At 46.7% G+C, this 16,427-nt stretch overlaps 1 protein-coding gene across 3 annotated transcripts; it reads left to right on the top strand.

Annotated features, from left to right (window-relative positions):
• The first annotated feature begins 1,123 nt into the window (after positions 1 to 1,123).
• LOC310837381 (uncharacterized protein) lies at positions 1,124 to 14,507 on the top strand. Of its 3 annotated transcripts, none has more exons than XM_083723909.1 (6): positions 1,132 to 1,486; positions 3,841 to 4,570; positions 6,203 to 6,341; positions 7,041 to 7,161; positions 10,151 to 10,281; positions 12,981 to 14,507. In XM_083723909.1, the coding sequence occupies exons 1-6, from the start codon at positions 1,449 to 1,451 to the stop codon at positions 13,892 to 13,894; spliced, it is 2,073 nt and encodes a 690-aa protein (XP_083580035.1). In that variant the 5' UTR covers positions 1,132 to 1,448; the 3' UTR covers positions 13,895 to 14,507. The 3 variants fall into 3 exon arrangements, with proteins under 3 accessions (XP_083580037.1, XP_083580035.1, XP_083580036.1); XM_083723910.1 differs by having other exon boundaries at positions 1,133 to 1,486; positions 3,775 to 4,570; XM_083723911.1 differs by lacking the exons at positions 7,041 to 7,161; positions 10,151 to 10,281 and having other exon boundaries at positions 1,124 to 1,486.
• The last annotated feature ends 1,920 nt before the right edge of the window (positions 14,508 to 16,427 follow it).

The raw sequence follows: 16,427 nt of genomic DNA, 5'->3' as shown, positions 1-16,427 counted from the left end.
CCAAGACTTTGGCCACCTCATGAGAATAGAAGACTCCCTGGAAAAGACCCGGATGTTGGGAAAGATGGAGGACACAAGGAGAAAGGGATGACAGAGATGGTTGGACAGTGTTCTCGAAGCTACCAGCATGAGTTTGACCAAACTACGAGAGGCAGTGGAAGACAGGAGTGCCTGGCGTGCTCTGGTCCAGGGGGTCACCAAGAGTCAGAAACAACTAAACGACTAAACAACAACCAATATCTAATAAATGTGTTAACTGCTTTATCAACCGCACTGGCCACAAGCTCCACATAGGTATATGAAAACCAAGAGGAAAAAACCCAATCACACACAGAGCACTGGGGGAAACCTTTTCAGGTAGGGAACCCTCAAAATGATCATGGATTTGGGGGCAGAGAATAAGCAGGTGGGATTATATGGGTGGAGTGTCTGGGGAAGGGCCAAGGGGAAGAGACCCTGCTTTCCATGCATACCTGGCATCTTCAGGTATGGCTGGGACAAAAGGTTTCTTTGAAATCCTGGTGAGCGCCTGCCAGTCAGTGCTGGCACTACTGAGCTCGGTGGACCAATGGTTTGACTACATCCCTGTAAAGGAAGAGGACCACCTGCTTTGCCTTGGCGCCTCCAGGTAGGGCTGAAACCTGGGAAAGCTGCTGCCAGTCCGTGTGGGAACTACTGAACCCTATGGATGCCATGGTTTAGCTCAGTACCGGGGCAGCCTGCTGTGCTCCATATGCGCAGCATTTCCAAAGAGGTGAGGACGTCACCGGTCTGGAACTGCCGCTGCCGGCCCGTGCAGGCAACACTGCTCTAGGCGGACCAATAGAGAGCATGCGCCTGCGCGCAATGAAAGGTAGCGGCTCCTTGGCCAAAGAGGGAAGGGGAAAGCATAGGGCGGCTTGGTGCTCTCACTTCCGGCTCCCAAGTGCCTGCGCTGCCATATAGGAGGCCAAAGGGATGGGTGGGTGTTTCATACAGAATATCAGACCCGCTTTCCTCCCACTTTCTTCATCGGTTGTTCTTCCTGTTCAATGGAGAGCCAGAATTGGCGGCTATTAAGAGGCTGCTCCCCCAAAAGAACCCCTTATAGGTGGAGAAAACAATATTGCACTAGGTGCAGAAAGCGGGAGCTTTTTTGGGGTGGGCGCAGAGCCAGGAATTGGGGAGGGGGATCCCCCTCCCTCCCTTCCTCCCTGGAAATGGCGATCTGGAGGTTAGAAAGGACGCCCCTCTGCAGAACTGCCTGCCATCCATTCCGGCTTCACTCCGGAGTGAGCCGCGCGTTGTGCAATGGAAACAAAGCGCGCCTCCGCTTTGATCCGTCCCCCTTTGCAAAGCTGGGCTGAGCTTTCCTCCTCCTTCTCCTCCTCCTCCCAGCCCTCCTCCGGAAACTGGTTTATTTTAATTAAGCTCTCCAGCTGGGAGTTGGTCGCAGAGGACACCTTTGCATGCAGAAGGTCCTGGGTTCAAATCTCGCCGCCTGCAGGTAAGGCTGGGAGCGGGCTCTTCCTCCCTCCCCCGCCAGCTGTAATTGGGGAGCAGCTGCCGGTCAGTGCAGACGGTGCTGAGCTGGGCGGACCTAACGGTGCATCTACGTAGGAGGCGGCTTCCTGCGCGCTCCTTGGGAAGGGGGTTGAGGTTCAGTGGGTAGAGCATCTGTACTGCATGCAGAAGGTTTCAGAGTCGATCCCCGGCGTCTCCTGATAAGGCAGGGCTCCCGATCTGTAGAGCCGCTGCCCGCCAGTGTAGGCACTACTGAAGTAGATGGACTCAATTGTGGGCTTGGGAAGTCCGTGGAAGGAACAGGGACTGGGTGAGTGGGAGTGTAGAAGCAGGAGGTTCCCTGGCTGGGAAGGAAGGAGGAGGCAAAGGAGCGGGTGTCATAACAGTTGGTTTCGTAATAAGTTTCCCAAACTGTAGCTGTGTTATAGTTTAGTCCAGGGCGTATATTGTTGTTGTTTATTCGTTTAGTCCAGTGTTTCCCAACCTTTGGTCTCCAGCTGATTTCCTTAAGAATGGAGAGGTTTGATCTTCTTGCAGTCCATGGGGCTCTCATGAGTCTCCTCCAGCACCATAATTCAAAAGCATCCATTCTTCGGCGATCAGCCTTCTTGATGGTCCAGCTCTCACTTCCATACATCACTACTGGGAAAACCATAGCTTTTACTATACGGACCTTTATTGACAAGGTGATGTCTCTGCTTTTTAAGATGCTGTCTAGGTTTGTCATTGCTTTCCTCCCAAGAAGCAGGCATCTCTTAATTTCGTGGCTGCTGTCACCATCTGCAGTGATCATGGAGCCCAAGAAAGTAAAATCTCTCACTGCCTCCATTTCTTCCCCTTCTACTTGCCAGGAGGTGATGGGACCAGTGGCCATGATCTTCGTTTTTTTTTATGTTGAGCTTCAGACCATATTTTGCGCTCTCCTCTTTCACCCTCATTAAAAGGTTCTTTAATTCCTCCTCACTTTTTGCCATCAACGTTGTGTCATCTGCATATCTGAGGTTGTTGATATTAGGGCATATATTGCTAGACTTCAATTCCCATCATTCCATGCTGGCCATGGCGCATGAGGGTCTTCTAGTCCAGCCCCCTGCAGTGCCGTAATCTTTTGCCCTAGTGCACACAGCCAAAAACATATTGGGTTCAATAGGGTTGCCAAAGTCTTTTTTTCCTGGGCGCCTGCCCTCTTTCTACCCCCTTTACAAATAAAAATAAAATTGCCAAGTGTGTAAAGCTGAATTTGCACCAGTTAAATGGGGGCTTCCTGCAGCAGATCCAATTTCGTATGGCTGCCATTTGTAAATAGTTATAGTACAGTTGTAAGTTAATGTTGTTGTTTTTTTAAAAAGTTTTTATTGAGAATTCCAACATAACAAATTATCAAAACATATCTTCTTTTCATCCCCCCCCCCATTTTTCCCCTCCCCAAAAAGGAACCCTCCCTCCCCCTCAGACTTCCCTCAGTTCTTCTCTCTGATTTTTCAACACATATTATTCTTGCATATTATCAAATTATCAAGATCCTTAAATCATCTGTCTATTATGTTAACAATCAATAAATTTGTGTATGTTTATTCAAAGTAAGTTAATGTTGTTATAATGTAATAATAATGGGGAACCCTTGGCCGGAGGTCAAAGGAAAATGGAAAAGCCTCCCCATTGTCTTTTCGTTCACAAATCCTGTCTTAAGGGTATGTCTGTGTATGAATAGGGTGAGTCTGTGACCTCATTACAAAAGACTGGCCAGGCTTCCCAAGTAATCCAATCAAGTGACCAGTAACAGGTAATCTGCCAGACAGGACATAAAAAACGCACTCAGATTTCTGTTGTAGACCGCCTTTTCTGTGATGTATGTATGATGTTTCTGGGGGTGGTCTTGGACTCCAGGGCAGGCAATTTAAAATGCCTATATAAGGGCGGGCACACCTTTGTTCTGGGTTCTCCTGCGTGTGAGGGGAGCACCCTGTTGCAACAGTTCAATAAAGATCAGGCTTACTAGCTGCTTTGCTTCTCAATATTCTCTGGTTGGCCTCTGTTATTTTCTCCTACCGATAGAGAACCTACAAAAGGACTCTGTCTATATGGGCTCTTGGGTACCCCCTAAGGGAAAAGGAGCAGTTTTTTTACTTATATCATTCCTTTCATTTCCAACATGCATTTGGAACATTTTTAAGGACTTAAAGGACTCTATACGGGCTCTTGGATAACCCATAAGGATAGAAGGGCAGATTTTATTTACAACATCTCTCATTTCTGTTTATTCCCTCACAGGAGAAGCGCCTTGTGGCAGCCTCATCCGTTGTTGCCCCAACCCCATTTCCCTCTTATTTAACCCAGAGACTGTGATAGAGTGGCTGGCAAGGAAATGGATGTCGCTCCACCTGTGTGGGAAAGGGTGGCAGGAGCAGGAAATGCCCCCGGCCCTAGAGGACAAAACCGGAGATCCGGAGAACAGATTAAGCAGGAACCAGAGGACAGGCTGCACCGGCACTGGGATGCCCAGCTGCAGGAGTTCCTGAGGACCCTGGAGTCTCCCCACTCTGGCTGGGGGGTCCCTCAGTTGCCGGAGGAGCCCACCCCCTGGGACGACGCCAAGGGCTTCCTGGCCTCCTTCGAGCAAGTGGCCGAAGCCTGCCGGTGGCCCAAGGTGGAGTGGGCGGCCCGGCTCCTGCCGGCCCTCAGCGGGGAAGCCGAGAGGGCCGTTAGCCGGCTGGAGGGCCGGGACAGAGAGGATTATGGGAAAGTGAAGGCGGCCATCTTGCGCGGGGACGCCTTGAGGAGGGAAATGCAGCGCCAGCGCTTCAGGCGCTTCTGCTACCAGGAGGCCGAGGGGCCGAGAGGGGCTCACCGCCGGCTGCTGGAGCTTTGCGACGGGTGGCTAAGGGTCGAGAAGCACACCAAGGAGCAGATCCTGGAGCTGCTCCTTCTCGAACAGCTCTTGACCGTCCTGCCTGCGGAGGTCCAGGGCTGGGTCAAGGGACGGAGCCCAGAGACCTGCTCCCAGGCGGTGGCCCTGGCCGAGGAGTTCCTGCAGAGGCAGCCAGAGGCCGCGAGGCAGCGACCGCAGGTGAGGGGGATCCTGAGCAGCCCGGGATCAGGGCAGGGCAGATTTTGACCTGTCCTGATGTAGAAGGGAAGAGGTCCAGATGGCATTCTGCGGTGGGAAATTTTCCCTATTCATTTCTGAAAATGTATTTTTCCATAAAGAGGGTGGCAGAGGGAAGGGGGTGGTAGAAAAGGAGGTGTTAAGTTGTGGGTTGACATAACAGACGGCACAGCGATTTCTCCAAGTAGCTCTTTATTTTGTAAGCTGGAATAGAACTGACCGCAAACAGCTCAGCCGGCCTGCTTTTATAGGCAGCCGGCTGTCAACATTGTAGCAACAACAGCCCAGAGTTCCCGCCTAAAATAACTGATGCGGACCTGAGTGAAAACTATCTACAGACCTGAGTGAAAACTATATACAGTGAAACTTCACTACATAACAGGAGGCATCAGAATATTTTCCAGGGGACCACGTTGCTGTTTTTCCCCCTTAAGATTCCCAGGTTTTGAAACAAAACTCATGAAATCACCAATGTAAATACAGTGGTACCTCGGGTTACAGGCGCTTCAGGTTATAGACTCCGCTAACCCAGAAATAGTACCTCGGGTTAAGAACTTTGCTTCAGGATAAGAACAGAAATCATGCTCCGGTGGCACGGTGGCAGCAGGAGGCCCCATTAGCTAAAGTGGTACCTCAGGTTAAGAGCAGCACGGACCTCCGGAATGAATTAAGTACTTAACCCGAGGTACCACTGTATCCATGAGTTCATAAGGTGTTCTCTGAAAGCATTATGCGTTGTAGGGTTGCCATGCTTCAAAAACGTTTGGCAGAATTGTTGAGCTTTATTTTCTTTTTTTCCTTTTTGACCAAAGCTGAGCTATTTTGAGCTATTTTTAAGGAAATTCTAGACTTCCAAGATGGGCTGCCCTACGTCTGGATTTTTGGGGACTTTTAAACAATTTGCGCCTGGACACTGCTTCCGACTGCAGTACCCGGGCTATGTCCTGGAAATTCCGGATGTATGGCAACCCTAACATATTGCAGCGTATTGGAATGGGGGGGGGGTTATGTTGTGTACATTTAATGTATGCATATACAGTGGTGCCCCGCAAGACGGAAAACCCGCTAGACGAAAGCGTTTTCCGTTTTGGAGGCGCTTCGCAAAACGAATTTCCCTATGGGCTTGCTTCGCAAGACGAAAATGTCTTGCGAGTTCCTGTGGGGTTTTTTCCCTCCCCCCCCCCTTTTCCTAAGCCCTAAGCCGCTTATCAGCTGATCCGCTAAAAGCCACTAAACCGCTAATAGCGCTAATCCGCTAAGCTGTCAATGGGCTTGCTTCGCAAGACGAAAAAACCGCTAGACGAAGAGCCTCACGGAACGGCTTAATTTCGTCTTGCGAGGCACCACTGTATCAGTTTTTGAAACACCTTGCAAAATCCAAAGCTTGGTGTAATTGCTCCAATCATCACCTTTCACTATTCTCGTGCATGGCTGCAGGTCCTTCACATACGTTGATTTGACCCTTTCTTCCAATAAGTAAGTGCTTCGGTTTCAGTGGCTCTGAGATGGCATTGGAGACATACATAGGAGTCATCCTCTCAGTCTCATCTTGTTTCTCCACCCTAAAAAGATATATCCTTGGTGCAATTTCAGGGGCTGATTCCACCACAAGAAGAGGCGGCGGCTGCGGCAGAGTCTTCTGAGGCAGAACAGACTTTGTCTGACCTCGGGTGGAGTGTGTTTGGCCAGCGGGCCAAAGAGGAGCAAGTCAGGAGGGATGCTGAGCTGTTGGGTAAGGTTGCTTGTGGGTTTAGATTTTGGGCTTGTGGGGGTTTGTGGTTTGGCTTCAGCTATGGCTGTATTCACACACACACACACACACACACACACACACACACACACACACACACGCTGCTACTTTTATATTACAGGAATTTGAAGATTCTTAAATCTTTTTTTTTAGAAAAGAAAAACCGTATTTTTCCATGTATAAGGTGTTCCATATTTTTAGGGACTCCAATTTAAGAAAATGGGGGGGGGGGAGATTGCCCCGTGTATAAGACAACCCACAGTTTGTTATTTTTTATATGCATTTTTTAAAAAATGAACCGCTTCTAAATATTTTAACCTTTTATGGACAATGTTAACGTTTCTTGTAGACCTCTTAGAATAAATTGAAATAGGCGCCAGGCGAGAGTCTGTGGGGAGGGAATCTCAGGAACTGCCACAGACCCCTGTCACAAACATCTTAGGGACGTCAAACGACTGATCTAAACTGATCTAAACAGCCGAGAGGGTCAGTAGGGAAGAAGACACTCTCCCAAATATTTGGGGCCTAAGTCCCAAGCCATTCAAGGCTTTAAACACTAGCGTGAGCGCCTTCAATTAGCCCTGGAACTGGCAAGCAATGGCAATTTCCTGGTCTTCGTTCCTTAATTCCACATTTCCATTTACGCCCAAGCGAATGACCCCCCCTGCTTCTTTCCTCCAGCAACGAAAGGTTGGATGAATATAAGGAAGGAGGAGAAATGTGCAGAAGAGGATTTGAAGGAGGCAGATCCAACTGGAACATCTGTGGAGCCAGAGGAAGAGGATGTTTCCCCGAGTCACAGGCAGGAAAACTTCCTTTTTTTTTAATAATAGATTTTATTAAAGTTTTGAAGGTTACAGAAAGAAAAATAGAAAAAGTTAAACAGACAAAGCACAAAAAAACAACAACACACAAATCCAACCTTTACATAACTTTTTTTCCTTTGCTTATTTCCTTGACCTCCTCACACCTCCCTTTTTTGTATTCTAGTTCAATTAGATATTTCAGCAAATCCTTTCCATCTTTGTTTTTATCCTAAAAATTTATCTTAATATACTATAATTTTACATTCTCCTCTTTCACTAATTACCAATCCATTTTTACTTAATCCTTTATAACATTTTTTCTAAAACCACATAGCTTCATTCCAACATCCTTCTAACATTCCTTAATTTTACAATGTTTCTGTAGATAAACTTTAAATTTTCTCCAATCTTCTTCCACCGACTCTTCTCCCTGGTCTCGGATTCTGCCAGTCATTTCCGCCAGTTCCATGTAGTCCATCACCTTCATCTGCCATTCTTCCCGGGTGGGTAAATCTTGTGTCTTCTAATACTTTGCAATAATAATAATAATAATAATAATAATAATAATAATAATAATAATAATTTATTATTTGTACCCTGCCCATCTGGCTGGGTTTCCCCAGCCACTCTGGGCGGCTTCCAACAGAGATGAAAAATACACTAAAATGTCACATATTAAAAACTTCCCTGAACAGGGCTGCCTTCAGATGTCTTCTGAATGTCAGGTAGTTGTTTATCGCTTTGACATCTGATGGGAGGGCATTCCACAGGGCGGGCGCCACTACCGAGAAGGCCCTCTGCCTGGTTCCCTGTAACTTGGCCTCTCGCAGTGAGGGAACCGCCAGAAGGCCCTCGGAACTGGACCTCAGTGTCCGGGCAGAACGATGGGGGAGGAGACGCTCCTTCAGATATACTGGACCGAGGCCATTTAGGGCTTTAAAGGTCAGCACCAACACTTTGAATTGTGCTCAGAAACGTACTGGGAGCCAATGTAGGTCTTTCAAGACTGGTGTTATATGGTCTCGGCGGCCGCTCCCAGTCACCAGTCTAGCTGCCGCATTCTGGATTAAGTATTCTTGCTGCTGTTGTGGCATACATAAAGAAAGTTCTATCTTTCTTTGACACCAATTGGCCGACAATGCCCAGGAGAAAGGCCTCTGGTTTCTTCAGAAAGGTATATTTAAATACCTTTTTCATTTCGTTATAGATCATCTCCCAGAAAGTCTTAATCCTTGGGCATGTCCACCAAAGGTGAAAGAATGTACCTTCAGTCTCTTTGCATTTCCAACATTTATTTTCGGGCAAATGATAAATTTTTGCAAGCTTGACTGGTGTCATGTACCACCTATAGATCATTTTCATTATATTCTCTCTTAAGGCATTACATGCCGTAAACTTCATACCTGTGGTCCATAACTGTTCCCAGTCAGCCATCATAATATTATGTCCAACATCTTGTGCCCATTTAATCATAACCGATTTTACCATTTCATCCTGAGTGCCCCATTTCAACAGCAAGTTATACATTCTTGACAAGTTCTTAGTTTTGGGATCTAACAGTTCTATTTCCAATTTTGATTTTTCCACCTAGAAGCCAATTTTCTTGTCCAAATTGTAAACCTCCATTATTTGGTAATAATGAAGCCAATCTCACACTTTGTTTTTTAGTTTTTCAAGACTCTGCAGTTTTAATCTATCTCCCTCTTGTTCCAAAATTTCCCAATATTTCGGCCATTTGGCCTCCATATTGAGCTTTTTCTGAGCCTTCACTTCCATTGGTGACAACCACCTTGGAGTTTTGTTTTCAAGCAAATCCTTATATCTTATCCAGACATTAAACAGTGCTTTCCTGACAATATGGTTTTTAAACGCTTTATGTGCTTTGACCTTGTCATACCACAAATATGCATGCCACCCAAAAACATTATTAAAACCTTCTAATTCCAGAATGTCCGTGTTTTCAAGAAGCAGCCATTCTCTCAGCCAACAAAATGCGGCTGATTCATAGTAAAGCTTAAGGTCTGGCAGGGCAAATCCACCTCTTTCTTTAGCATCAGTTAATATCTTAAATTTTATTCGAGGCTTCTTGCCCTGCCAGACAAATCTAGAAATATCTCTCTGCCACTTCTTGAAACAATCCATTTTGTCCAGAATTTGCAGTGTTTGAAACAAAAACAACATCCTTGGCAATACATTCATTTTTATCACAGCAATTCGGCCTAGCAATGATAACTTCAAATTTGACCATGTTTCTAAATCCTTTTTCACTTCCGTCCAACATTTTTCATAATTATCTTTAAATAAATTCACATTCTTAGCAGTCATATTAACCCCTAGGTCAACTTTCTTGACCAATGTTAATCCTGTCTCCTTCTGAAACCTCTCTCTCTCAATCACTGTTAGATTTTTCTCTAAAACCTTAGTTTTCATCTTATTCAACTTAAATCCCGCTACCTGACCAAATTCTTGAATCAATTCCAAAACTCTTTTAGTACTAGATTCTGGCTCCTGTAATGTCAATACCAGATCATCGGCAAATGCTTTCAATTTGTACTGTTTAACTCCGACTTGTATACCTTTAACCAATTGGTCCTTTCTAATCATATTTAGCAAAACCTCCAGGACCGATATAAAAAGCAATGGAGAGATTGGGCAACCTTGTCATGTTCCTTTCTCAATCTTAAACTCTTCTGTGACTACATTGTTCACAATTAATTTTGCTTTTTGTTCTGAATAAATTGCACCTATACCATTTTCAAAACCTTGGCCTACCCCCATGCCCTGTAAATTTTTCTTCATAAAACTCCAGGAAATATTGTCAAAGGCTTTCTCCGCATCCACAAATATCAAAACTGCTTTAATATTAATATTCACTTGTAATTTTTCTAAAATGTTGATTATATTCCTCGTATTATCAGACAAATGCCTACCCGGGAGAAAGCCCGCTTGATCTTTATGTATTTCTTCTGCTAAAACCTTTTACAGGCAGGAAAACTTCCCAGGAAGTCAGCTTGGGCAAGAGCAGCAGCAGGAATCTTGTCCGGAGAGCAATGAACAAACCTTGCTTTGTGGAGGAGACGACACAGAAATCGCTGCCCAGCAACAAACCCGCCCTGGTAAGAGACAGGATGAAGGGTTAGGGAACTACTGTTTTTTTTTGTCAAAGTGACATCCCCTCGAAGGGTGATCTTTTGGGGGATGAAGCCAGTGATTTATTCTACAAGGTGCGACCGGAAAGTTGGGTGAATCAGAAATTGGACAGCGAGAAATATTTGAACACACAGGCCTTACAGGTCTTCAAAGTAAGCCCCCTCAGATACATTGCATTGCTGACAACGTTTGTAGAACTGTTGGAAACTTCTGGAGAATAATAACAATAACAACAATAACAATAACAATTTATTTATATCCCGCCTTCCCCAGCCAAAGCCAGGCTCTGAGCGTCTAGCAACAGTAAAAATAACACAGTTGACATAAAATCACAATCAATTAATTGAAATGTATTCTAAAAACAATTCATTCTAAAATCAATTCAGAGTCAAATTAATGGCAACCATTGCGCTAGAGTTCTATGAGGATTACCAAAGGAGGACTGTGCCTTGGCCAAAGGCCTGATGAAACAGCTCTGTCTTGCAGGCCCTGCGGAAAAATGTCAAGTCCCGCAGGGCCCTGGTCTCTTGTGACAGAGCGTTCCACCAGATTGGGGCCACAGCCGAAAAAGCCCTGGCTCTGGTTGAGGCCAGCCTAACCTCCCTGTGGCCCAGGATCTCCAAGTCCTTTTTGTACTGCTTTCCATTCCCTCGTCACAGCAGCTTGGATGTGTGAAATGATGGAAAATCTGTGCCTTTCAGTGCAGATTTCAGTTTTGGAAAAAGGAAGTAATCCGGTGGGGCCAGATTGGGAGAATATGGAGGGTGGGACAACTCATAGAATCATAGACTCATCGAGTTGGAAGAGACCACAAGGGCCATCGAGTCCAACCCCCTGCCAAGCAGGAAACACCATCAGAGCACTCATGACATATGGTTGTCAAGCCTCTGCTTAAAGACCTCCAAGGAAGGAGACTCCACCACACTCCTTGGCAGCAAATTCCACTATCAAACAGCTCTTACTGTCAGGAAGTTCTTCCTAATGTTTAGGTGGAATCTTCTTTCTTGTAGTTTGGATCCATTGCTCCGTGTCCGCTTCTCTGGAGCAGCAGAAAACAACCTTTCTCCCTCCTCTATGTGACATCCTTTTATATATTTGAACATGGCTATCATATCACCCCTTAACCTCCTCTTCTCCAGGCTAAACATGCCCAGCTCCCTTAGCCGTTGCTCATAAGGCATCGTTTCCAGGCCTTTGACCATTTTGGTTGCCCTCCTCTGGACCCGTTCCAGTTTGTCAGTGTCCTTCTTGAACTGTGGTGCCCGGAACTGGACGCAGTACTCCAGGTGAGGTCTGACCAGAGCAGAATACAGTGGCACTATTACTCAGTAACCTCAGCAACAATTTCACGCAGTGTATGCAATTCTTTCGCCATCATTCCGACAGACAAACACCGATCCCACATCAATAACTCACAAACTCTGTTTACATTTGTCGCCGTTCTGCTCATCGGTGGTCTGCCAGACCTAGGGTCATCTTCATGGAAATGCTTAAACCACTCATACACTGTCTTTCAAGTTACAGTTTCATCTCCGTACACAATTGTGAGCATTTCGTGGGTTTCCAATGCCGATTGTGTGTTTAATATTTCTCGCTGTCCGATTTCTGTGACTGTTCACCCAACTTTCCAGTCACACCTGGTATTTAAGAAAATTTAGGGAGCCCAAGCTAGAGGTGGGCAAGGCCAGAGCCAGAACTGTTTATGGAACTTCCCCTTTATATTTTATTTTTATCCCACACACTGGGTAAACATCTTAATCAAACTATCCACTACACCCCATGGTCTTGTTTATGGTACATCGTCGCCAGTTCAGACCCAGTAAGTGCATAGATAGACAGATATGAAATTTGGATTTTTTTTTTTGCCCCAACACACACCACTTTACACTTTAGTAAAAAATCGCAGGTCACAAAGCCCATCCTTGGGTAACTCTTTCATAGAATTGTACAGTTGGAGGGATCCCCAATTGTTATCTAATCCAGCCCCCTGCGTTGATAAATAATGGCAGGAAATGTTTCTTTCCTAGGTTATTACACTGTAGTGTGTAATTATTTTGGTATTCTTGCAATAGCTTTTCACTTTTCACCAATTCATCTATGATTTTTACTAAGTTTTCTATTTTACAATTTGAAATATTCATTAAACAACCTTAAAATTTGTTTACACTGTAGAATTTACAGTCGTACCTTGGTTTTCGAACAGCTTAGTTGCCTAACAAAACGGCTTCCAAACGCCGCAAACCTGGAAGCAAGTGTTCCGGTTTGTGAACATTTTTTGGAAGCCGAACTTCCGACGCAGCTTCTGCTTGAGTTCCGGAAACTCCTGCAGCCAATCGGAATTGGCACCTTGGGTTTTAAACTGTTTTGGGAGTCGAATGGACTTCTGGAATAGATTAAGTTCAAGAACCAAGGTACCACTGTATTTTAATGCTGCCAACATTTTCAAGTGTACATAGTTCCCCCCATATATTCAGTAAACATTTCCCAATCTTCTATAAACGTATGTTCTTCTTGCTCTCTTATTCTATACGTTAAATCCGCAAGCTACGCATATTCCATCAGTTCTTCTTTAGGTGGGGCCTTTCGCCAGTTCGGACCCCGCGAGTCTTCCCCTTAGTGAAGACTAACAAAACGGCTTTGGGTGGTTTTTTCCCTATTCCGACAGGTTATGATGACCAGTCGAGGGAGTGTGATGAGAAATACGGCCGATTGGACTGTCGAGAGGACCGGCAGGATGGCGAGCACCCGGGAACAGCAGCGGAGAGGGTCTCTCGGCCCAGACGCGAGAGGGCCCCGCTCCAAGAAGAGGCTTTCCGGTGCGGCGACTGTGGAAAGAGTTTCAACCGCAAGCAGAACCTCCTGAGGCACAATCTGACCCACACGGGGGAGAAGCCCTTCAAGTGCGCTTACTGCCCCAAAAGCTTCGTCCAGGTCTCTGACCTGACGCGCCACGAGAGGACCCACACGGGCGAGAAGCCGTTCGGCTGCTCCTTCTGCGAGAAGCGCTTCAACTGCAACTCCAACCTGCTCATGCACGAGCGCATCCACACGGGCGAGAAGCCGTTCATGTGCCTGTCGTGCGGGAAGACCTTTGTCCAGATCTCCGACCTGACGCGCCACGAGCGGACCCACACGGGCGAGAGGCCCTACGGCTGCTCCTTCTGCGAGAAGCGCTTCAGCTGCAACTCGCACCTCCTGGTGCACCAGCGGATCCACACGGGCGAGAAGAAGCCGCACCAGTGCGCCACCTGCGGCAAGAGGTTCAGCTACCAGTCGGTGCTGCTGGCGCACATGACGGTCCACACGGGCGAGAAGCCCCACGCCTGCCCGCACTGCGGGAAGCGCTTCCATTCCCGCCCGGGCCTCATCCGCCATAAGAAGAGCCACACGGGAGAGAAGCTGGCGCATAAGTGTTCCCATTGCGCGGAGAGCTTTGGCCAGTGGCAGCAGCTCATGCTCCATGAGCGGACCGCGCACGCGGGGGCCAAGCGATACCATTGCTTGGCCTGTGGGAAGAGCTTCAACACTCACACCACCCTGGCTAGGCATGAAAGGATTCACAAGGGGGGAGCCACGTAATAATAATAATAATAATAATAATAATAATAATAATAATAATAATAAATTAATTTTATTTATACCCCACCCTCCCTAGCCTAGGCCGGGCTCAGGGCGGCTAACAACCAATAATAAAACAAGTTGAATGAATACAACTTAAAAACAAGATTAAAAGTAAGCCCAGGGGTAGCCCTAAATATCGGGGAGACCACCTCCTTGCCTACAGACTCTCTGGAGTGTTAAAATGGGCAGAGGGGACCCTGCTCTGGGAAGCCCCTCTGCCGTCAAACGTTTGGTGGGGGGCAGCCTGAGACAGGGCCTTTGCAGCAGCAGCCCCTAAACTGTGGTATTCCCTCCTCACATCTGGCATCTTTGTCGTGCAGATTTCATCATCGGCCAGAGGTGCAACATCCAGTCTGTTCTATAGGTATATCGTTTAAAGCTGATTTTAACCTTGTATTTTTATATGGTTGGATCCCACCCTTGTGGCAAAGGGCAATTGAGAAACCAAATAGGTTAATAACTGTGATAATGTATTTTGCACACGTGTGTGCTATTGTGAACCTGTACTTGTTTTTTCCCCTCCTAAATGAATATTTCCTAGAGTAAAAAAAAAATACATTCACCTTGGGAATTTTGTTTGTATTCATTGCTCATTTTCATTTTTTCTCTTTGACATACACACACACACTCTTGTGAACCGCCCTAAGACTTGCGGATATAGGGCAGTAGAGTTGTACCTTGGATACCGAACGCCTTGGTACTCGGACGTTTTGGCTCCCGGGCGCCCCAAACCCGGAAGTGACTCTTCCGGTTTTCGAACATTCTTTTGGAAGCCTGACAGGGCTTCCACGGCTTCCAATTGGCTTCAAGAGCTTCCTGCAGCCAATCAAAACCCGCACTTCGGTTTCTGAACATTTTGGAAGTTGAACGGACTTCCGGAATGGATTCCGGTCGACTTCCGAGGTACGGCTATACAGTGGTACCTCGGGTTAAGTACTTAATTCATTCCGGAGGTCTGTTCTTAACCTGAAACTGTTCTTAACGCGAATCACCAATTAGCTAATGGGGCCTCCCGCTGCCGCCAAGCCGCCGGAGCATGATTTCTGTTCTCATCCTGAAGCAAAGTTCTTAACCCGAGGTACTATTTCTGGGTTAGCGGAGTCTGTAACCTGAAGCCTCTGTAACCTGAAGCATATGTAACCCGAGGTACCACTGTATACAAATTGAATAAATAAGAATAATTTTAAACCACACCTATAGAATAAATAAATGATTTTTCAGTTTTAAGGGTGAAGGGCGAGTTGCAACAATTGAACCGTGATGTTTCAAGCACATTAAAATCAGAAAAATAAGGTGGGTTCTGAAAATATACTTCTTAAGTTTCAAAACCCAAGGCAAAGAGGTTGAAAGAAAGGTGTCAGTCACAAGCTCCTGGGAGGGTCTAAGTCTGGAGACCAGACCTGGAAACTGAGGGGGCTTCCTCAGAGGAATATCAAGGAAAGAAGGACCACCCAGCAGGAGAGGCTGGTCCATGAGGGAGAATGAGTCACTTATCCCCCAAACTCAGCCTGCCCTTGGCCCATCCACACCTGCCCATCTTTCCTGTACCAGGTCCAGGTGTAGAAAGTGGCAGCCAGGCTGCTGATGGGGGCATCTGCCCGATATCATGTGGCACAGTGGTTTAAGCTTCTGTGCTGGTCACCCGTTTGCTACTGAGGCAGGTTAAAGGTCCTTGTCTGAATTTAGAAAACCCAACTTAGGTCCAGGGCACCTCGGGGACCGCCTGAACCCTTAGATCAGGCATAGGCAAACTTGGCCCTCCAGATGTTTTGAGACTACAATTCCCATCATTGCTGACCGCTGGTCCTGTTAGCTAGGGATGATGGGAGTTGTAGTCCCAAAACATCTGGAGGGCTGAGTTTGCCTATGCCTGCCTTGGATCCTGGTTGCATCACTGAGATCATACACAGGAGCATCGTTGGCTGTTCCCTGAGCTAATGAGGCTGATTTGACGGCAACAAGAAACTGAACCTATAGTGTCATCGGCCCAATATTGAGGGTGGCGCTGTGGTCTAAACCACTGAGCCTCTTGGGCTTGCCGATCAGAAGGTCGGTGGTCCGAATTCCCACGACGGACTGAGATCCCATTGCACTGTCCCAGCTCCTGCCAACGTAGCAGTTTGAAAGCATACTAGTGCAAATAGATAAATAGGTACCACTGCGGTGGGAAGGTAAATGGCGTTTCTGTGCGCTCTGGTTTCCGTCATGGTGTTCTGTTGCGCCAGAAGTGGTTTGATCATCCTGGCCACATGACCCAGAAAGCTGTCTGTGGACAAACGCCGGCTCCCTTGGCCTGAAAGCGAGATGAGCGTCACAACCCCATAGTCGCCTTTGACTGGACTTAACCGTCCAGGGGTCCTTTACCTTTTTTACCTTATTGAGGAGTATTCTGCCAATAGAGATTCAGGAGACATCTTCTGCTTCATCGTTACAATGGCTGCTGAAGACTTTCCTATTCCACTAGATCCTTGCCAGTATTTTGGAATACGTC

Source organism: Podarcis gaigeae (assembly GCF_964106915.1).
Source record: "Podarcis gaigeae genome assembly, chromosome: 2".
Lineage (NCBI taxonomy): Eukaryota > Metazoa > Chordata > Lepidosauria > Squamata > Lacertidae > Podarcis > Podarcis gaigeae.
Note: the sequence above shows the minus strand (reverse complement) of the source record. Positions and strands in the feature narration are given on the sequence as shown.